Source organism: Leucopleurus acutus (assembly GCF_964270905.1).
Source record: "Leucopleurus acutus genome assembly, chromosome: 14".
Lineage (NCBI taxonomy): Eukaryota > Metazoa > Chordata > Mammalia > Artiodactyla > Delphinidae > Leucopleurus > Leucopleurus acutus.
In genome coordinates, this window is record NC_139156.1 from 62,242,176 (window position 1) to 62,264,591 (window position 22,416).

The 22,416-nt window shown below is 52.6% G+C and overlaps 1 protein-coding gene across 1 annotated transcript in view; it reads right to left on the minus strand.

Annotated features, from left to right (window-relative positions):
* Window positions 1-659: 659 nt before the first annotated feature.
* COL13A1 (collagen type XIII alpha 1 chain) overlaps window positions 660-22,416 on the minus strand; it is a gene marked incomplete at its 5' end in the record, with an annotated part of 143,696 nt that continues 121,939 nt past the window's right edge. Inside the window, 10 exons of the mRNA XM_082854363.1 lie at window positions 660-800; window positions 2,440-2,478; window positions 6,385-6,471; window positions 11,440-11,475; window positions 12,508-12,561; window positions 13,747-13,800; window positions 15,920-15,955; window positions 19,245-19,325; window positions 20,274-20,300; window positions 21,276-21,317. Of these exons, the coding sequence (XP_082710489.1) occupies window positions 798-800; window positions 2,440-2,478; window positions 6,385-6,471; window positions 11,440-11,475; window positions 12,508-12,561; window positions 13,747-13,800; window positions 15,920-15,955; window positions 19,245-19,325; window positions 20,274-20,300; window positions 21,276-21,317 (459 nt within the window). The 3' untranslated portion in view covers window positions 660-797. The remainder of the gene's footprint in view (window positions 801-2,439; window positions 2,479-6,384; window positions 6,472-11,439; window positions 11,476-12,507; window positions 12,562-13,746; window positions 13,801-15,919; window positions 15,956-19,244; window positions 19,326-20,273; window positions 20,301-21,275; window positions 21,318-22,416) is intronic.

Sequence of the window (22,416 nt, forward strand, 5' to 3'; positions counted from 1 at the left end):
TATAGCAAATGAATGGCCATCGTCAGCAATAGCTGCTACTAGTGATTGCAGCCCCAAAAGAAAGAAAAACAAACCAAAAAGCCACCAAAAAACAAAAGCAGTAGCAAGTAGCCCTTTGTAACCTTGGGGGCTTCGAGGGTTTCAGCACAACTGAACTTTACACACTCATGTGGCACTGTAATGAACTTGGGGTACATTATAATAGATGTTGCTTAATGTAGTCCCAGCCTTCCCTCTGTTGGACTTAATGGTTCAAACCATTAAACTTCTGAGGGCCCTCCGCTTCTGGGACTTCCTGATTTCACAAGAAAAGAATGTATTTAATTTAGTGATGAATCAGGATCAAGAATTGCCATGTTTAATTTTTTTAATAATGAAAATCCGTAAGAGTTTAAAATATTCTGAGACACACCTAGCTTAGCAAACACCATGGAACTCCACGTATCTCTGAAGTCACACATAAACTAGCCAGCACCTGAGTGCTGGTTGGCCCCCTTTGGCACTGGAACACAATAATTTATTAAGCTTCAATACTTAATAAGTGTGCACAAATATCATGCAAACGTACAGCCGTACTCACTAACGAAAAGTGTATTAGAGTCTTAGACGTATACAAAACATCTTGTAAACAAAAGGAAGAGGTTGGTATTTTCTGTACAAAATATGCAGGCTTTCCTTCTTTTTTTAATAATCTGTAAGATGCATCATACTTTGGGCATTTTCAAAAAGTGGAAACTGTATAAAAATAAATATTCTATTTACAAACACACACACAGGCCAATCCCAGGTTAGAGGCATCACTGCAAAACAAAAACAAACACAAAACAACATGGAGTTAGTGTCAGTTGGTCTGTGAGTGTTTATTTCCCTTGTGGGAAACGAGGTGGGTCTTGTCCTGGGTTGGATGGGAGCTTTGGGTAGGGGAACTGGGGGAGCCAGGAACCCGCTTCGTTCCAAGACCCTGGTGCTGGCTCTCAGCATCCTGAGGGTGGGAAACCACTTTCTCTTTCCAGTCATTCCCCGTCCTGGCCACTAGAGGGCACTTTCTCCCTATGCTGCCTTTGGAGGCCTGGCTGTTGAATTAACTGCATCTTCCCAAAATGAATTAATGGTGTGAACCAACAGACACCAGGCTCTCTAGTTGCTTCTCCCAGACATTGCAGCTCTCGAGAGTAGGCTGTTCTTCCCCTGCTAAGCCCAACCATTTCTATCTCCTAACCATCCACAGCAACCTTGAAGAAGAAAATCTTTTTTCTTAGGGGACGCACCCCTTTCCTTCTTCTTGGAGCTAACTAGGTCTACAGGAACTCACCGAGAGGGCGAGGCACAGCGAGAGAGACAGATTCTTGGGGAGGCATCTCCCTTGAGGGCTGAGCTTTCCCTTTCTCTGGTTAGGGGTGCTTTAGGTACCTGGGTGGTTTCATCGCTTTTACTGAATCGCGTGAACTAATGAGATTGTGGGCACTTAGCCGGAGGATTGTATTCATCTCATTGTAAGTGTGACTCTGCTGTCACTGGGCAGGACTGGATCAGCTAAGCGCAAACTCTCAGGCAGGTAGTGGACTCCAGCCCTTTAATGAGGATGAACCCACACCTTGAGACTTCAGTGATAAAGGGCTGGCATGAAGTCTCTGAGCGGGAGGCAAGGTGGAGGGAGGCCGTGGGTGGGACTGCATGGCAGCTGCTACCTTTGCCAGGACCAAGCTGGGCTTCTGGATTAGCAAACCAGTGGCCCTGGTCATGCCGGGGAGCCTTGCACTTTGGAGGCCCTGGATGAGTGGGGTGATTACATGTAAGGGCACAGCCCAGTGCTGTCAGATGGCTTTAATGATGGCAAATGCAGGGGCAAGTGTGAACAATTGAAACCTCATTGTTGGTAGGAATTCTGGGAACCCAAGAGAGGTTGGGCTGCAGGTCTCATGTGCAGAAGCATGGAGCTCTGACAGCTTAAGTTCAAGGTAGAGTGGTGAGCTGGCCGATCTCTAGGAGGAGGTATAGAATCTATGTGACTTTATAGTTTAAACAACTTAGATTTCCTATATCTGGATAATGGCTTAAATGGCCTCCTACGAGCACTATGAGACTAGCTAATAATAACTGATTTTAAAACATGGTTTAGAACTCCTTGCAGGAGAAGTATTGTATAATTTAACCACACAAAGCATAAAGATGTCATCTGTCTGACTACATGGAACTTCCATACACTCGGGTTTGCAGATGCCTTAAAAATCATTTTTAAATGTTCTCAGTTTTGTGCAGTGAGTGGGAGGGTGTTTAATGGGCACCCTGCCTGTGGGATCGTTCCTTTTTTGACCCATGTCTTGCTACCTCATCTGCAGAAAGGCCCAGAATGGAAATAGTGCATGCTTTATTCCACCATAGAGAAAGGAGCCCAAGGACACCTCTGCTCCAAGGCACTAGAACCCTGGGAAACCTTACCTTATTCCAGCAGCCCTGGACTGGCAAGCCATCTTCACCCTGCAGTGAGGAGGGAAGGCAGATGGCTCAGACTCTGCGGGATGGCCCACCAAGCAGCAGGACAGGGGGAACAAGGGCCACAAACATCGCGGCGGCTGATCAGGGTGCGGCCCCCCGATATAGTCTGTCTCTTTTCTCTACCCCAGGGCTGAGCCGAAAGGAGGCAGGAAGCAAGCCTGCCCGTCTGCCCACTGGCCAAGCTCACATGTAGTTACAGTGCAAGGCCAAGACGCTAGCCTGTGGGCTCAGCAAGCAGGGGTCACCTGAATGCTGTGGAGAGGACAGACCAGAGCCTGCTGGTCTCCCCTCAGGCTGTACTGAGTGCGGGGTGCCCGTGGGCGTCACTCAGCGCTTGGGGGCCTCAGTTTCCTCCTCCGTAAAACCTGGGGCAGGTGCGGCTCTATGAAACGACCGCCCCCACTTCCTCCATTCTCTGATTTTTTCTCTCTTCCTTAGCAGCTGGGGGAGGACATCTAGGCAATTCCCACCTGGTGGTCAGTAAGGAGGAGGAGGGGTGATTTCACAGGCATTGCAATGTGGGCCTGAGGTGCCTTCAGCAGGGAGGCAGGGCTCCTGGCACAGCCATTGCTGGGGACTTGGCAGTGGTGGAATGGGAAGCCACCGGGTGCCGCTTGTCCCCTTTGCCGGTGCACCTCCGGAGCACCTGCAGCCTCAGGACGTCCCGAGTCTCCTCGGGCCCTGCTACCCTGGCTGCTCTGGCGCTCCCTGCGGGAACCTAGAAACCACTTAGAGGCAGGTGGGGAGGGTGAGGTTGAACCAGGGCAAAGATCTGGTTCTCAGTCCGGGTCTATTAGAATTGCAGCCCAGATTCTAGAACTCCAGGCTCCAGGGCAGAGAAAGAGACGCACACGAGGTTTCAGGGGACCGCAGCAAGTGGTCAGCCCCCGCGAAGCCGGAATGGGAGCACCCTGTGCCCTGGACCTACTCATCCACCCATGACAGGTGCCAAAACCACTCACCTGGCATCCAGCAGACAGCCGGCCCTGCACGGGGGCCGCAGAAGTCTAGTTACCTTGTACTAAAATTCCCGATCAACAGCCCCCCAGCCCCAGCCCCGCCCCACTTCCACAGTAACACAGCGCAGGAGACGGCGAACAGCAACAATGAGAAACAAGAAAGGCAAGGCATGTACACTTCCACAGCAAAAGTCACACACAAATGTTATTGGAGAAAATGCCAGTAAGGTCAAATCAAGATAACTTTCATTGTCCCTTCTGGGTCGGGGAGGGTCTGCAGGATGAGGTGGTGCATCCCAGGGTTCCATGAAGACCTCTGTCCCTTTCCCCAGCCCGCCACAATGCGACACTTCACACGGTCTCTGGAAGGGAGAGGAGCCTCCGTGGACCACAGGGGCATTCCCACTGGCACGTGGATGGTGGCAGGGGGGACAGAGGAGGGCTGGGCAGGCAGAGGGGAGTGACAGTGTGTGGGTGAGAAGCAGGGAGGCCAGGGCTGCAGTTGTCAGAACTCAAGTGTTCAGATCGTGGGAAGGGTCATGGCAGAGGGGACGCCTGGCTGCTTGGTTAACGGAGGTGCCGCGGAGGGCGCGGGAGATTCCATGGCCGAGAAAGGCGCCTGTGCGGTGCGCGCTGCATGCTGGGGGTTCAAGGTGGGGGTGGGAAGGTGGGGGGCGCGGTGGGAACGGGAGGCTTGCGACGCTGCTTGCTCTGCCATCCTTCGTGTTGCCTGTGTGGCCCTAAACAGTCCCTTCCAGGGGCTCTATGGTCACCTGTCAGGGTCACACAGAGATAATTCCTGTGTTGCCCTGGGGTGGGGATGTGAGCCTGGGAATGCTCATCTGACAATGACTGGTCTGAAACTAGATCCATGAGCTCCAAACCTCCTCCAGAAATTTAGGAGAGCAGGAGGTTTTTGAGCCAATTGCCTTGGAGTGGAGTGCCGTCTCCTGCTTCCCCTGCAGTATGTCCAAAGGATTGCTGTAGAAGCCTCAGGTGTCCCTGCTTGGAGAGGGACTGGGCCCCGTGGGACCAGAAATGCCACCACTTAGGTGGGACATGCTTGGGAGCGGGTCCTAAATGTCGCCCCTCCCTCCCTGTCTCTCCCTTCCCTTCCTTAAGTACATTCTTAACCTTTCCAGGTTCTTTCAGACTTTTTGGTTGTGAACCACCTAAAGATGGAAAAAAAAGGGAAACCAAGGGAGGGTCTTGTAGTGTCTTCTGAGATTTAAGCATAAAGGATGAACCCTACGGGATCTAGAATCCTGATTTTGGACCGTCCCCTGGTTCTGGGGGTGTCACCGGGGCAGTGATCCCAGATCTATGCCGGAAGAACAGTCAGCGTACCCCCTCCTCTACTTTGGTTCTAGAACTCCTCATTCTTCCCCGTGTTCATAAGGTGCCCATCTTTCCTCTGCTAAATCGTGCGATACTGGAGTGGAGCGGGACATGGGGCCAACTGAGGCATCTCATTGAAATGTTTTGCCAACGCTTTTCCAACTAACTGCAGTGTGTGAAGGAAGAGAAGTCACAATCCTAATAACTTGTCCTGAGAATCCACTTCCCTGGCTTTCTTTCTGGTGGCAGGTTTGTCTAGAAGCAGTTCTGAAAGGAGGGTCTGATGCAGCTAAGGTTGGCATCGGGTGGGGAGGGCCGCTCACATTAAGGTGATGGGCTTTTGAAGCAGCTGCAGGAGGAAGCCAAGAAAGCATCCTGGCAGACTCTGCATGCAAGAGGGGAACGTGGCGGGAGCCCCCTGAGGACCAGCTAAGGCAGGGTGACCCTTGGTGTCTACTGAGTGAAGAGTGACAAGCAGGAGTGTGCAGGGCAGCGGGAGAGGCGCACAGGCACAAGCCGCACACGTGGGGAAGCCCACACTGGCCATGCAGGAAAGGGAGGGTGATGCCATACCAGTGGGCACGGGGCATCCAGTCCGTCCAGCCCTGGTAACCCCGGCTCCCCTTTCTCTCCTTTAAAACCTCGGTGTCCCTGTTCACAAAACCAACCACGATGATTATTTAGGTCAAGGCTGGCCAGCTCCGACTGTGGCGTGGACAGGCCCTGTCCTACCCTGGCCAGGATGCAGGACCCTCGAGGCATCTACAAATAGACCCCCGTTCCCAGTTGATTCCCGTCTTCCCAGTTCAGCTTTTGTGCTCTCTCTGGCTCCTGGGAGAGTTGAGCTTTGGAACGTGTACATCCAGCCCCCTCTCCATCTAGACTCACTCGGAGTAAAAACAGGTGAACTTCAACTTGAGCGCATCATAATTTCAGGACCTTCAAATGAGCTGAGGGACACTTGAGAAGCCCGGCATACGTGCCACGAATGATTCGTCGTTGGCTGGTTTGGGAAGGCTTCGTGGGGGTGCGTCTACAGATTTTGGTCTGCAGCCTTACAGGTTTTAGCCGGATGGCTGGTGGGCATTGGGAGGCTGTGTAGGAAAGCCCCTTTCTGGCCTCGTTCTGCCCAGTTTGGGGCATAGATGGCCCTCAGGAGACGCTAACCCCAGTGTCCTGCATCCTGACCAAGTGGGGATTCAGACAGCTTGAACTGCTGGCCACAGAGGTGGCCACGAAACGAAGAAGGCAAATGCGGGGTGGGTTTCACAATCGCTACACTGGCTTCCAAAGCCAGCCTGGAGCTAAGAGCCCAGGCCTGCTCCCAAATCCCTTTCCTCGTGGTGTCTCCGTTTCCACACATCAGTTGTTCGGCATCTTCAAAGGAAAGGGCTTTAGCGGGAATTACTTGCAGCTGTGGTTTTAGGGCAACACCAACAGCAGGCAGAATTTCATCAGTCACGTGAGCAGGTCGGTTTTGGTGGCATCAGTGGAGTCATTTGGTTTTCATCTTTTTATTTGCCTTCTTTGTTTCCAGCTTGCAAACCTCAAGGGAAAACCCAGAACAACCAAGTGATAGATGGAAACATACCAATGGACAGGGGGCATCTAATCCAGGCGCTCCTTGGTCTCCCTTATCCCCCTTAGGCCCTCTAGAGCCTTTCTTCCCCCTCTCCCCCTGTAAATAATGGTTTAGTCCAAGAGAAAAAAATAACATAAAAACTTTAGGATCATTCATGTGTTAACATTAGAGACAGAAAAAAAAAAATGAAAGCGGGAAAAATAGATTCTCTCAATTAGGATATTCTCCCCAGTAGGATTAGGGGTCAGTCCCTTAGCCCACCCTTCCATGAACCTGAGAATTTGGCTAAGGTAGGTGCGGAGGGGGCGGGGAGCAATAGGGCTGAGAGCCAGAGGTGGGAGGAAGTGCAGATGGATGATACTGGTGGCCAGTTTTGCTAATTCTGAGCCCAGAGTGCATCTATAATGAATCTGGGGGACCCACTTCCTTCTCTTTGAGGGTTCGTTTTTGAAAGGGTCTGGCCTGACAGCTTTTGTCCCAACTGGTTGTCGTCCCTTTGATATTCTATGAGGAGGCAAAGTGATTTTGTTTAGAGCCCTGGGGTGTGTTGTGTGCATGTGGCTGTGAATGCGGCGTGTAGGCGTGTGCACATACATGGTTGTGCATGTGTGTATATGAGCTTGCGCATGTGCACACAAGTGTGTGCGTGTACTAGTGTGTGCTCGCACGTGTGTGTACAAGGGCACGTGTGTATGTGTGTGTCCACGGCTCCTAGGTGGCACCTGGTTCTCGGCGGGGTCCTCCCGTTTTATGTGTGTCTCTGGTCCATCCTGGTCTGAAGTCACAGGCAGCTATTGGTATATGGGTTCAAGAAATTCCTTTGTTTCTGAAAAGCTTCAGTAAACATCGTCTTTCTAAACTGAACCCTGTTTTGTTATGTGTCAGGGTCACTCTCCATTTAAAGTGGGGCTATGGGAAATTCTTGGTAATGAATTTGAGTTTGGATTTTTATATGTTGGGTTTCTCTATAAAGGGGCCAAGTGTGCCCCTGGAGAGTCTTCCTGGGAACTCTCCTCCTCTACAGAAGGCCGGTTGTCTAATGCTTGGGGGCTTCCACAGTGTCCCTTGGGGTGGGTGGCCAAGTGGTCAGAGCAAAGGCTTAGAGCCAGAATAGGATTTGCCTCTTATCAGCCACATGACTTTGGGAACTTAACCTCTCTGAACCTCAGTTTCTTCATCTGTAAAATGGGGATAATAATACCTCCCTCAAAACTTTGTTGTGATATGTATAGCTGAGTCACTTTGTTATACAGCAGAAACTAACACACCATTGTAAAGCAGTTATACTCCAATATAGATGTTAAAAAAAAACTTTGTTGCGAGGTCTTTGTGCACATTTAGCGCTTAATACTAAATGTGCACTAATACAGTAGGTGCTCAGTAAATGACAGTGGCTTCATAAAGATAGCAGTAACGATCGCTACTTCTTGTCAGCCAGTACAGGAGCCAAGGCTGCTGCCAGCGGCACGGTCTTGTGTCTACCGTGTTCCCGCAGTGGAAGGCTGCAGGGTTCCTTAGAGGGAGGCAATGGATAAGAATACTTTTGACGTTTCTCCAGGTCTTTGGAAATTACCCACATTTCTTGATTGCAAAGGTTGCCTGCAACTGCCAACACATCTTTCTAAGTGAGTTTTCTAAAATGCAGATGCTTACTTAGAAAATGAGATGTGTTTAAGAGGAAACATGTAGACGCATCTTAGGGGTCATCTCATTGGCTCTAAGATATGCCCACCAATGAGGAAGTCATGGCACGATTAATCTGCAGACAGTGGATAAGCCAAACCACTAGCTGTTTGGAGGGGGAAGCCCCATGGGAAACTTTCTCAGGAATGTGGCCCCTTATTCTCTTTGGGTCAGGCCAGTGCAAAAGTGAGCACAGTTCCCTAAATTCAGAGGGTGAGAGAAGCTCCCGGGGAGTGGGGGATGGTGATGATGTGCCTGTGGGTAACAGAGGGTCAGCGGTGGTCCCTTCCGGGTGGGAAACTTGCACTCTGGGCCGTCATGTTCTAAGGGCACAGGAAACAGCCTTAATTGGGTGCCCCTTGAAGACAGTAGAGTAGTAACCTCACCTCCATCCTCCCTGCTCCCCTCTCCCGAAGAGGACATGAAAAGGGCCCTGGTGCAGAGGGGATTCTAGCTGGTACGGGACAGGGGCAAAGAGAGTCAAGCAGCAGGGGTTTCTTAAAAAAATAAATGTACAAAACTGCGTTTAGAGGAAATAAATTGAAGTTGGGGGAATGGAAGGGAAAGGATGTGGGCTATGGGATTATTATAATAGGGTGAACATATCTAGAGGGAGAAATAGTGAAGGAGTAAAGGAAAGAAGAAGCAGGCTGAGGCCAAGAGAGAGAGCAAAGGAGGGAGAGCTAGGAGGTAAGGGGGCCTGGGGAAGCAAGACACACACACACACACAAGTGTGCACACACATACGTGCACACACACATGTACACCCAGGCACACACGTGCACACTTCCACACACACACGTGCACACACACCCCCCCCCAGATGGCACCTCTCGCAGAGTGGGAGGAGCCTCACCGCACGCTCTCAGACCTTTCAGTTGGCTGGCTTGCAGGCAGCTCCTCGGTTACACCCAATTTTCCTGATACCCAAATTGCCAAATTCACACCACCCTTTATCCTCTGATGGACTGTTTCATCCTGAAAGTGGCTCCTGGGCCAAATTCACAGAGCTGTTAATGGACAGGAGAATGCCCCTAGTGACAAGGACAGAATCATTCCCCTGGCATGTGTGTCCCCTTGGAAAACTGCCTATCTTGGGCTCTGGGCCTTGGCCACCACTACAAGGACTGTCCTCCTTCCATGAGCAGAAAGGAGACTCCAAGACCATCCTCTGGCGGTACTTGGAGAAGCATGGCTTTAAGGCTGTGAGATAGGATAACAGACGGTGGGGAGCCCGCCCGAGCCTCTCTGACGGGGACCCCGGGTGTGATGGGGGCAAAGTTTGGGAGCCCCCTTCCACACTCGGTGGGCACAGGCGTCTTGAACATCTCCAGCTTCACCTCCACAAGAAACAGTGAAGCTTCCAACTAGAATGTCATCTTAGCACTCCTGGCCTTTTACTTTGACAAAAGTGTCAGCATTCTGAGCTTCCAGGCACCAGAAAACACAGGTCAGGGCACAGAGCTGACTCTGCCTGGACCTTTCTTCATTTTGTAGGCTTTCATTACCAAGCCCTCATCTCTCCCCTCAGAAGTCCTGTTAGGGCTGGTGGTATAAAGAGTTCTGGAAGAGGAGGCGAGCTGTAGGTGGGACTCTTCTAGGATGTTCTGGTATCCAGAGAGTCAGAGGTCTTAGATGGAAGAACAAGCTGGTCCTTGATTTGGAAAGCTGCCCTTTAGAAGAAGTCGACTGGTTCTTTATGGTGCGCTCAGAGGAAGGCTCAGGTACCTTGCCTGTTTTCTGGACTTGACTTTTACTGACATATTGCGGATTTATATGTGGGACTGGGGGGAAGTGTATAAAACCTTGGACACAGCAAGTGGAGAAGAAATACTTCCCCACTGGATAGTGGGGACTCAGCGGCTCATTCAATGACCTCGGTTCCTTGAGCATCAGAGCCACCAGCCTCCCGCCCCTGTCCGCCTGCCGGCCCTCTAGAGCACACAGTCACTACCAATGGGAGGACTAGCTTTGCAGCCTTCAAATGCCCAGTGCCTCAAGCCAACTGAAAAAGTCATAAGAGATAGGTTTAACAAGTGTTAATCGAATTAACAAAGAACACCGCAACACTTTAGACATAAATTAGAAAGGTTAGTGTGTCAACTGAGAGGTGCAATGATCAATTATTTTAGTGGCCTAAATTCTTGGATGCCACAGTAACGAAGGTGGGCTTCCCAGCCTGCCTGAACAGGCTGGCCCATTTCTGGAAGTAGGACTGTTTATTCCAGGGGTTTCTAGACTTGGGCTCCCCATGGACAGTCTGGGGGGGGGGTCGCTCTGCCTCTTCCTTCTTGTTCATAGGATATATGGGACAAATTGATTGCTTTTGACCAGCTGCCAGAAAGAAAAATTTAGGAATATGGAAGCGTTCAATAAATCGATCTTAAATGGAAGAGACTTGCATTGATGCCAGATATAAACGTACAGATTCTGGCATGTTCTAGCCATAAACACGGCTATTGTGTTCAAAGATCAGCGGAAGGCCTGGGTTCTGGAAGCCACCTGCTCTGTCTCTAACAGTCCTGGGAACTCAGAACATGTTATCATAGTTCAGGGCCTCGTTTCTCCATCGGTTCGTCCCACTCCTCTTTCACCTCTAAGATCCTTGGGTATTATTCCCACTAGAAGATGCTCTTGGGCTTCTAGGGGACATGCATCCCACTGAGAACCCCTGTGATGAGGCAGCCAATGAGACGTTCTAGAAGGGAAGTCAGAGGTAGTGGGATGATCTCTCCTGGGCACAAAGGTGCCACGTGTCATGTGCCATCAGGTGGCTGTGGGTGCTGTGGACGGACACTCAGCAACTGCGTCCTGGTGAACACGGCAGAAACCAAAGGGGCAGCTGGGGGCCTCGAAAGGCACGATTTGTTTCATAGTCCTGCCGATTCGTCCCAAGAGAAATAATGGCTGGGATAGCTTTTTAAAGGGTTGGCTGTGTACAACAGCTGTCTGCTTGTTCTTGGAACTGGGATTTATTTTCTCTCTCACCAGTGGCCTGGGATGCCTGGTAAAACTAAGTGTCAGAAGACTAGGACACAGCAACGATGGGTATAAAAATATCATTTAGGGGCCCATTATCAGGGCAACCTAGAGAGAGCCGGGCACGTGACTCCTGTTACTGGACGGCAGTGCTAATCTGACGGCTGCCCTGGGATTCAGCCTCCCCTTTCCACGCGGAAAAATACATGCTTCAATTTCAATTAGGTCCCGGGCTCCCTGTAATGCTATGGATGGAGCCCCTCACTGTAAAGCCTTTTAATTTAGGATGCTATATCAGGAAAGACTGTATTTCCATGTTGGGTCAGGAATCCCCAGTTGGTCATTCCACCTCACCATGATGACATTAGTAACCACAGGCAAAGTGCGAGGACTCAGACTCACCCGGTTTCCTTTGTCCCCGGGTGGTCCGTGTAAACCCTGCAGTAAATCAGAGAAACGAAGACAGGTTAATGAGAAGGCACAGGATGGCCGTACAGTCCTTCCTTCCAGGCGCATAAAGCTCTTTACCAGTGCCTAATTCATCGGAGACGGGCTTAATTATCCCCATTTTACAGAAGGGGGACAAAGCAGAAAACTGCTCAAGGAACTTGACCTAGAGACAGATAAGGAGTTATGGGTAAAGTCAAACACAGTTCTGGTTTTCTCACTCGGCACCAATGCCCTGGCCTGCGGCCGAGTTCTTCTAGATGGTTCCTGCTGAGGACACGGTCTGGGCGCAGAGACCTCTCCTGGAAGGGCAGGGATTTGCATGGCTCTCCCACCAGCCGCTTGCTAGAAAAAGGACTCCAAAGCTCCCGAGCCCCTCTTTTCAAGGTGCCGGCTGCTCCCCTTGTCTTTAGCTGGGGAGTGGGCACGAGGCAAAGACTGGCCGGAGGTGCCTGCTTAGCCAAAGCACAGCCGAGCATGGAACCCACGAACAAGTGTATGGCCTTCAAGCGGGTGGGAAACCAAAGTCCTGGCTCTCGTAGGCAGCCGACTTCTATAAGCCAGCAAGGAGACGTCGGCTGCAGATGGAAAGCCAGTCCCGTGGGAAGCTGCCCGTCTCAGGAGACGTCTCCTTGCCCGATGGTGATCTGGACCTGGTTCGGTCCCTCCTCGAGGGTACGGGCCATGGCACATTCACCTGTGAGACCCCCGCTGCCTTGAGCACAGAGCCCTGCAGCGGAAGGTGCTCATCTGTGTTTGCTACAGCCAGTTAGACGGTGCACACGGCTGAGGACGTGGTTCCCTAACAGGGGCCGTGTGCGCCAGGGTTCGCCTCTAGCGGTGCCCGGCGGGGAAGTTCTAGAGTGTGGGCTAGCGGCTGTCGGCTGCTTCCACCGCCACAGAACTGGGCACTGTCGCTTGGCCCTGGATTTTCTGCCCCAGGCTCTGGGTGTTCTGTTTTGGCAGTGCTTCTGGGGGGGACCAGGGCAGGTGGAGAGCAGCCTCTGAGCCCACGAGACTTACAGGAAGCCCAGCTGCTCCCGTTGGTCCTGTCATCCCAGGGTCGCCTTTGCTGCCCTGAAACCGGAGAAAGAACACATAAGCCTTCTCTGACATGGTAACAACCTCCCGTCAGCCATTTTCTGTTTTCACACAAAACTTGGGAAACATTTCCAGTCTCTTCAAAGAGACACCACCCGCCCCCCCAACAAGGAAGCGAGGGCTGGGCGGAGGGCGGGGTGAAGGTGGGGTGACTGCTGAGGACTCTGCCCAGAGGAGGGGGCCTGGAAGCCTCTCTCACCCTCCCTCCATGGAGCCTGGCCCCCCAACACGCTTAGGAAGGACTGGACAGTGGGGGTACAAGTTGGCCAGAGGCAGAAGCGGTGGGGAGAACAGGAGCAGGAAACGGGCACGGACAAGGGAGACCGGGGCGAACGGGGAGAGGAAGAGAGCTCTGATTTCTCTTCGAAGCTGTGTCACCCCTCGGAGCAGCCACCCTGGTTCCCCCAGTGGCTGGTGATCTCAGGGAAGCCCACGCCTCTCTCCAGAAGCTCCCCACCCTCTCCTCCCTCCCCTCTGCCGGCTGTGGGACCCGAGAGCGTAGTGATAGAGCCCCTGGCGGCAGACGGCAAGAGGGAGAGCTGCTCCCGCGGGCAGAGAGCCCAGCAGACGGCCACTCAGAGGTCCAGCACCCAAGCCGGGCCCCCAGCGACCCCAGGCCCCGCGGTGAAACCGGGCCAGGCTGGGAGGAGCCGCCGCGCGGAACTCTCCTGCCTCCGCCCGCCGCCCTGGCTGCGGGAGACGTGACCCCTGGCAGCCGGCCTGAGGCACAGGTCTCCTGGCTTCTCGATGTCTCCCAGGTTTTCTAACACCACCTGGCACTCTGTTTCATGCCGTATCCCTAAATCACTGCAGAATTGAGGCGTGTCCCGTGACAGCAGGGCCTGGGGCCTTGTGTGGCACCTGGGACCGATGCCAGGTGACCGGAAGCTGAGTGAAGGAAGCTCTCCAAGTCTCTGTCCACTTGTAGCTACAAAATGAGCACCTCAGGCCTGCCTGCCACCCCATGGGCTGGGAGGGTCATCCAGAGAAGACATGGATGAGGTGCTTGCCGGGTCGAGGAGGGACGAATGGGGGCCGAGATGGCTGGCTGACGCGGTGGCCCTGTGGGCTGCAGGCGCAGGGGCTGAGGACCCGAGGCTGAGAGGGGCAGCAGGGCCCCCTGTCCTGGTGGTCCAGGCTCCCGGCTCGCTGAGCACTCACCCTCTCTCCCTTTGGTCCCGCTGGGCCTGGAACTCCAATTGGTCCTGGAGTACCCTGGGGAGGTGAAAGAGCGCAGAGGTGAGGGTCCTGACGCCGAGGGGAGCCCCGGGAGCCCCGCACGACACCTGGAGATGAGCAAGGTCCAGAGGCCCCGTTTTCAGGGTTGGCGAGGCCAGGCTTGTTCAGGGCGGTCATTGGACTGGGCCGCGTTCCTGTTTGGGTTTGGGGGCCACGGGGAGAGAGCGCCTCCCCGCTGCCTCGGAGCCAGATTTGAGGAAGGTACCCCTTTGGTTTCACAACCAAGCTTGCCAAGGCTGAAAACGGCAGAACAGTTGCTTAGTTTGCTCCCAGAAGCGCTCGGGAGGGAGTCGACGCCATCCCGGGGGTGGGGAGGCCGGGGGCTGGCACCCCTTGGCTGACGCAGCTCCACATGCAGCGGGAGGGTCTTCATGCCACAGAGACCGATGCAGACGCACACACAGAGCCAGGCGTGGGAGGGTCATTCAGCCACCGCCCACTCCACCCCCACTGTGGGCCCTGGCCCTGGCCTTCAGCCTCCGGCCAGGCCTTCTGTCCCCATCCCAGGCCCTAGGGAACAGGCTGGATTGGAGAGTGGATTAGTATGCTTCGGATGTCTGCTGACACGGGCCTGGCAGGGAGGTGTGTCCTAAGCACTCCTGACTCGGGGCTGCAGCCCCGGGGGGCAGCTGGATCCTCAGAGCTGTGTTGATTAGAGACACAGCAGGGCTTGCTAAGGCATAATTAAACGTCTTCTCCAGGTTCCTAATTTATGGCCCGACTAGACGGAGTCTGTATTTCCAAGCTTCCTATTGCTCTGCCTCGGTGATTATATTTTCTTGCTCAGGACGTGAGGACTGGGCCTGGGCCTGTGGGCGGTTCCCGGTGGTGCTCCGAATGTAGCTGTGATAGGCAGGGCAGGAGCAAGGTGGGGAAAGGCTGATTTACTTTACATGAAAATAAAAAAGAGGATAAGCTGTTCTCGGTGGCTCCTTTGAGGGAAGAAGGAAAGCTGTGGACATCTGTGACAGAGTGTCAGAGTAGCACTCTGGAGTCACTGGCCAGCTTCAAGTCCTGCCTCAAAGGCCTACAACTGTGATATTGGAAAGTTTCTTGGCTTCTCTAAGGATCAGTTTTCCCACCTGTAAAATGGGAATAATCGCATGAGCGTCTGCTTCCTAGGTTGCGGCCAGGTTAGAATGGATGAACACATGTCACACATTTGGCGCTGGGCCCGACACCTAGGAAGCGTCCAGTAAATGTCCTGGCAGGGTAGGATCACGCTTCCCATAAACATTTTCCTTTAAGGTTGTGTTATTGATTTTACAAGAAAAAAACCCTTCAGGTCCAAAGGGGACAGAATATATGAATGTGCACTGCTCCCCTCTGTCCAATATGAAGGAAATAACTAGTTGAGAGGAAAGTCATGGTTTGTCGTGATTCCAGCCACAGATAATGCCCCTAGCCCAGACTGGCCACCTGGGAAAGGTGTGCTAGGTGCGAGGAGGATGGAAAGAAAGGGACTGTGGTGGGGGGCAGCTATGGTGCCACAGGAAGTGAAAGGTGTGGTTGTGACATGCCATCAGAACACTGAGCTGGGACTCGCCCGTGTGCTCCTAAGTGCTACACCTGCCCTCACCCATCAGTGCGGTCCCCACCCACATACACACCAGACTGGTGGCTGCACAGGACTAGAAAGCCCTTGTGGGCAGACAGGAGATGGACAGAGCTCACAGCATGAAGACAACACAGCATGACGGGCACATACAGACACTGTTGTGTTTGGTGGGGATGAGTCACGGCCCAAACCCCTAGGGCTGGGGTCCCAGGCTGAAGTCAGCACTCCTTTAGGAACAGAGTCTTTGCTGCTGGAGCAGCCTCCCACCCCACAGCCAGTGTTCTGGAAATTCAGATTTGAGGACCCTGGGTGCATTCCACAGACAGGGAAATTTAGATGGAGGCCAGCTGTCTTTGGTCAAGAGGCGTGAATAAGCACTTGTGAACTGAGCACAGATGGTACTTCCTGGTGTTGGTGGTGGGATAAGGCACGCCTCACTGAAGAAGTGAGGCCACAGCAGGACAGACGAAGGGGATTACAGGCCAGGGCTGGGGTGGGGGTGGGTGGGTTGAGGGGTAATGGAGAAGTGACACTCACCGGTGGCCCAGGCCTGCCGTCCAAACCTGAAGCTCCCTGGACAAAGGGAACAGTTTGACCAAAAGAAGGGGAAGGGAGGAATGGGAGGGAGAAAAAGGGACCAGGGAGGGAAGAGGTGAGTGAAGCAGTGACTCTGGACAGACATAAATGCTGGTAATTAAACAAAATGGGAGAAATAAGCTTGGGAGGACAGGTAATGTATTCACATGAAAACCAACAAAAAACATGGAGACACCGAGTGCAGTGCGGCCAACTGCTGAGCAAGCTGGGTGGAGACCGGTGCAGGTGGCCGTTACGATCCTCTGTGCCCCCCTCCCCTCTCTCCTTTCATCCTCTCTCAGAAACCTCTCTTCCAAGGGATTGCAGTGTTCCAGGGAAAGAGAGAGAGAAAGTAAATTCATGGAGAGGTGTCTGGAACCAGAGCTAGTGCATCCTTCCCAGGACCAGTCTTACTTGGGGAAGACACGCCTACATGGCAGGTGGGGCCCAGGTGAGGGTGGTCTTCCCAGTCTTGTTTGCATACTGTTGAGGCGAGGCCACACTGGGGGACCCCAGAAGGCTCAGCATTGAATTACAGCATCCAGCTTTGAAATCTGGGCAGAAGCTGGCCTACTTCAACTTCAGCTAGGTGGGAGGAGTTGGGGCCTTGAATGGCAATACTAATGATGCCTGACATTTCTCTGGCATTTTACAGTTTGCAAAGCTTAACACAAACTCATTCCATTCATATTATCCCAGACAAGGCCTCTTTTATAGAAAAAGCCTTTAGGGGCAGCTGACTGGGACAGAGGTCTAAGGCCATGTATCCCTTGGAATGAACTGTCTGGCAGGTGGGATGCTATTAAGACCCACTCACTATGCAGCATCCAGTGATATATACAGTGGGAATTAGAGTTCTTGTTCCAATGCTGGGCTATGATGCTGCCCCTACAACCCACCTAGGAGAACAGGGGTACAATTATCTGATGATATCAATAAGACAAAGCAGGGAGAGAGCAACTGGGACATTCTAGGCCAATAAGGACTGAGTTCTTGAAATCTGCTTCCAACTGAGCCTCAGAAATGAGCCTAGACCTCAGGATTTTAAAGGTGGGGGAATACCCCCAGGTAAGGGAGGGCAGGGAGCTGCTTCCTCCTGGGGGAAGGGTGTTGGGTAGCAGGACCCTACAGGGCCTCACTTCTCAGTCTTAGGACCACATAATTCTGGGACCAATCTTGCTTATGGCCTAGAGAGTTGTGATTCTCAAACCCAGCTACAATGTCAGAATCTCCTGGGGTGATGTTAAATAATACAGATGCCTGGGCCCTACCCCAGCCCAATTCAAACAGAATATAGCATACTTGGAAAGCTCCAGGGGATTCCAACGTGCAGCCAGCACTGAGAACCACTTCTGTAGGGCAAATAAGAGGAATGCAGTAGGATGTACCTGGAAACACAGGCTGCTGCTCTAGGAAGTAAAACACTGAGGGGAAGCCTAAAAACAGAACTTTAGCTAAACATCCATATACTTTGTCTGTGCAGCGTTAATACTGAGTTATCTTGAGAGGCCTGGCGCAGAGGGCATGAACTGGAGTTTTGGGGGCCATACGTGGGCCACTGACATATTTTCTATGGGTTGCAGTATTGCAGATAATTTTGATTTAATATTAGAAAATGAGGAGATATCCCATCAAATGCCAGATGTGTAGCTTCCTTAGAAAAATTAGAATACGCAGAAATACTGGACCCTCATTCCCCCAAAGCAACAGTCCGCTGAACTGAGTAGGGCTGTTACCACAGTCCCCACCACTCCTTATTGTCCGTCTGACGTCCACATTAGTTGCCCTTTATGAACACTGCTTGCTCTGTTGTTTTCTTAAGCTAGCCAAAGCACTTCTCTGTACCCGTGTCTCTGTCAAAAGTTGAAAAATCAAAGATAGACTGGGTACTTTTTCTTTCGTCTGGCGCTTTCTTTGTTTATATTACCTGTATGGTCTTCATTTCAACCCCTGACTGAATTCCCCAATGTTCACTAGGGTTATTGGAGCCATGAAGGTGAACAAGGAGAGGTTTGTGGTTGAGTGGGGGTGGGCAGGAAGGCGCTTTAACAGTAAAGAGTACTTAGTCATTTTGGACACAGCTTAAGACATGGGAAAGTGTCTGCTAAAGTCATCAGTCTACTGTAGTCTGTCAAGCGAATCAGCTCCTTAAATATTCCCACATTTGATGCACTAATGAGGTGTAATCATACCTTTTGTTCTTTCTCTTTGGTTGCTGGGATTACATTAACCAGACCTTCAAACCCTGCCAAGCTGGGGCATCTGGGCTTCCCATCATTCCTCTGCTTTTTACAGCTTCCTGGGGGTGGGAACTGGCCTTGTGCCCAGCACAGAGGAAGCCTCAGTGGCTGGAAAGAGGCCTTTGCAAGGCTGTGGCCTCAGTGAAGGAGCAGCCTCTGGTGTAGCCAGGCCTTCGACTTCATATGTGACCTCAAGTGACTCAATTTTTTCTCTGGACCCACCAATAAAATGATTACAGGGAATCCTAAAGTCCCTTCCAGATCTTGAAAAACAAACAAGAGAAGAGTGCCAGCCTCACTGGGGTGTGAGGGAGGATGGAGCCCAGGACTCCGGGATGGGTGGTGGGATGCGCTCACCTGGAGACAGGTGAGGCAGTGATGAGACCATCAGTCACTGGAGCTTGGGGCAAAGGAATTCGCCCAGTCCAGGCCAGACATCGGGAGATGCAGACGCCTTCTGAGCAGCCCCCGCCCTGACCTGGGGCCTTTAGCTGAGATCAGAGATCTCAGGGAACCAAGATGTGAGTGGCCTTAGCCTGCTGGGACCGGAGGATCTGACTTTTTGCAAGCTTTTCTGCTGTGGCCAGTGCTTAAGCGCAGAGAGCAGGGGCTCTCTTGGGGTCTGCCTGGGAAAGTAGGAGAGACATGAATACTCTACTGTCCCAGTGCTCCCAAGTTCTCTAAGCTTGGCCCCAATAAGGGCAGATTTTTATTGCCTCAGACAAGCACAAGTAGGGCCTAAGGCTGTTCTCGGGCCCCTTCTGGCTCCCAGCTGGGTCCTCCTTGGGGTGGGGGGCTTTGTCGTATTCAGATTCACATTCCTCCAGAACCTAGGCCAGGGCCAGCCCAGAGGAGGCCCTCGGTAAGAGAGTTAGAGCCTACGGTCTTGTCCAGGTGGGAAAGCAGAACCCCACGGAGCTCTGGAATGCTCAGAACTTTAGAACCTCGAGTTTTCCAGTGGCCTTCTCCCAGGGCCCTGCCCAGCACCTCCTCAGGACCACCCGGCCAGGCCCCTCACACCAGTTTGCCGGGTCCACGATACTTACGGGTAATCCCAGAGGACCTCGGTCTCCTTTTTCTCCCTGGATGCCCTTCTCTCCTTTTGCTCCATCTAGCCCTGCTTCCCCCTGAAGGAAAGGGAGATGGGCGAGATCACAGAAGGGCATGGCCCAGACGACTCATTCTTGCATTCTGGGGTCCTGCAGATGGGGATGGGTGGTGGGGAGGGATGGTAGATAGAGGAGGGAGGAGGTAGAGGTGGCTGACCCAGGGGTGGCAGGCCGGGGACTCCAAGAATTGCTGAATTCTTAGCCTGGCTCTGCCTCAGTTACAGTCAGTTACTACAGAGTATCTCTGTGGTAACTTTGAGGTCCCCAAAGGGAAAGGGGATGGCAGGAGTAGAGACAAACCCATAGGTCAGTTCCAGGTCAGGCTTTGGCATAGATGACCATTTGCACAGCAGAAAAACTGGGACCCTGCAGATACTGGATGGCGAATGCCTGAAATGCCACCGCTGGAGCTCTGAGGCTCCCACACTAACCAGGAGAGGAAAGTGCCTAGCAGTCCCCTGGAGAGCGCCAGTGTAGGAGACAAGGGCTGTTGTCATGCCAGCAGCCTCCAGCCCCTCTTATCCATTTGAAACGCTGGGGGTGGGAGCTGGGAGAGTCCCAGGCCAGAGTCCAGTGGGCTTGGTCCTGGGAAGGGGTCCCTTGCTATGCCACCCTCTGTCTGCCACCTATACTTCAGGGTGAGTGAAGGGTCTGGGGCAGGTTACATGGAAAAAGGATTTCATCACTGGCTAAGAATCTAACCTGTCACTCTGTAGGGTTGATTGATGGATGGGAAAATTCTGAACCCAAAGCCTGCCCAGTGTCAATGATGGATGTTAACGGGACCGTAGGACTTTACTCTGTCCTAACGGTACCCCACTGGCTGAAGCGTCACATGATTTCGTTTAGGGAAGGGGTCAGCTGGGTCCCCTGTCTCTGAAGCATTTTCTTTCTTTTCTGCCTTCACTGACACAGCGCCTTCCCCCACCCCCTTCACCCAGCACCTGTCACGTGATCTCTTCTTACCTTTGGTCCAGGAATGCCTTGGAGCCCCTGCATTTGGAATCAAAACAAAGCATCTCTGGTTAAGTCGACTTCCTTGTCCACAGGTTGGACCACAAAAAAGCAAGGGCCCTGTACAAAAAAGTACAGAGCCTGGCCTGGGGCCCCTTCCCAGGAGAGGTAGAAGGGAATGCTAAGGGGGGTCCACCTTAGGACTTCCTGGGGTGGGGGTCTGAGCCAGGCTTCCCCAGCCAGGGACTGAGAATCTCTCTGTGGCCCTCACAGCTGACTCATGAGAGAAGATTCAGAGTCTCATGAAGGCAAAATTCAGAGGGAACACAGCAAAAATTAAATAATACGTGCAAAGTGCTTAGAGTAGCATCTGGCACATAGTAAATTCAATATACCTTGGTACTGTCATTATTACTACTACTACTACTACCACTACTACTTGTACCAATGACAGTGGATGGCCCGTCACCACGGGGACTCTGAACCCGGCAGAGGCAAGGACCAGCATCTGTTGGTTTAGGATGCATGGGGACCCTCGAGGCCCAGTGCATAGGGGTCCCTTTACAGGTGCCTTATCATCTGTAACCATGGAAAGGCCAATCCAGTGGGGCTGGTTTTAAATGGGTCACTTTCTATTTTAATCCTGGTCTTCTTGCCGGCTGGTTAGCAGGAATAAAAGAGGGAGAGGAGCAGATGTCTGATGGCAAAGGGCAGAACTGAGTGACAGAATGACTCCTACTCCTGCAAGGAGGGACCAGATCTCGGGGCTGCCATGCCAGTCAACTGTTTCTGGGAAACGGGGCGCTGCCCAGGCTCCTTGGTGTCACAGAGACGATGCCTGTTTAAGGTGGGAGGGAAGAGGAGCAGGGAGGGGCTTGTGGATGTGAAAATCCCACCGTGGAAGGAGGTGATAGTGACCTAAGGTTGAGGTTAAGCCCAGTGACTGCCATGGGGAGGGGATGTTAGGGGCCTAATCACAGTGGACTGAAACATAGACAAGCCCTCCAAACTTACCGGAGGTCCGGGAGGTCCCTCTGGCCCTGGTGGCCCAGGAACCTAGAAGCCAAAGGGAGACAGTTAGCCCACCCCCTGTTATACTCTAAGGGCTCCTGCCTTCTGCCATAGCCTGGGGTCCAGCTAGGGACTGCAAGGCCGAAGGACAGAACTACCAGCACACAGTCTCCCAAACAAAGGCCGAGAACAGGTCAGAAACTCATAGCACCTCATTAGCCTGCAGTGTTTCGAAAGAACAAACAAACGTTGCCATGAAATATGCTCAAAATGCCTATTCTTCTGGATGTTTTTGAAAAACCAGAAAATCTGGCCGCCTCAGGCTCTTGTTCGTGCATGGCAACAGTTGCCTGGAGCTCAATGAGAGCTTTCCCTTCCAGCTGGGGCTTGAGTTCCTCGGTTTACCTCAGTCCTCACCACTCCCTATTATTATTATTATTTTTTAATATTTTTTATTTTTTTTCAGTACGCGGGCCTCTCACTGTTGTGGCCTCTCCCGTTGCAGAGCACAGGCTCCGGACGCGCAGGCTCAGCGGCCATGGCTCACGGGCCCAGCAGCTCCGCGGTATGTGGGATCTTCTCGGACCAGGGCACGAACCCGTGTCCCCTGCATCGGCAGGCGGACTCTCAACCACTGTGCCACCCGGGAAGCCCTCCCTATTATTTTTAACCCAGACTTCCTGCATTCATTTGTTGCATGCCTGGTCCCGGTTGGCATTTGGGTTTGAGACCTTTAGCTTAAAGGAAGAGAGACTGGTTGTCTGGAATGGGGGGGAGACTGAGATGCTTCCGAAGAATATTCCTCAAGCTCCCCAGGTTTGCAACAGACAGGATGGGGACTGTGGGTCTCCGTTTCTCTTGAGGGCAGGTTAAAGTCAAAGAGATTCGGACTGGACAGAGAACACGAAGGAACCCAGGGCGGTCTTCCTCTCTACGGAGGATGCTGTGCAGGGTAGATTCTGTCTCTGGTGAAGATGGACATCCATTTCTCCACAGTCTGCCACCCAAGAGGCAGGAAGGAGACCCGCCTGCTCTTTTCTGAGCCGGTCCCCCCATTTCAGCTTCTGAACTCTCCTTGGGCACCTCACCTTCCCAGGGACAGAATCCCCTGGAGTGTGGCCAGCATGGGGACCCTCTGCCAGGT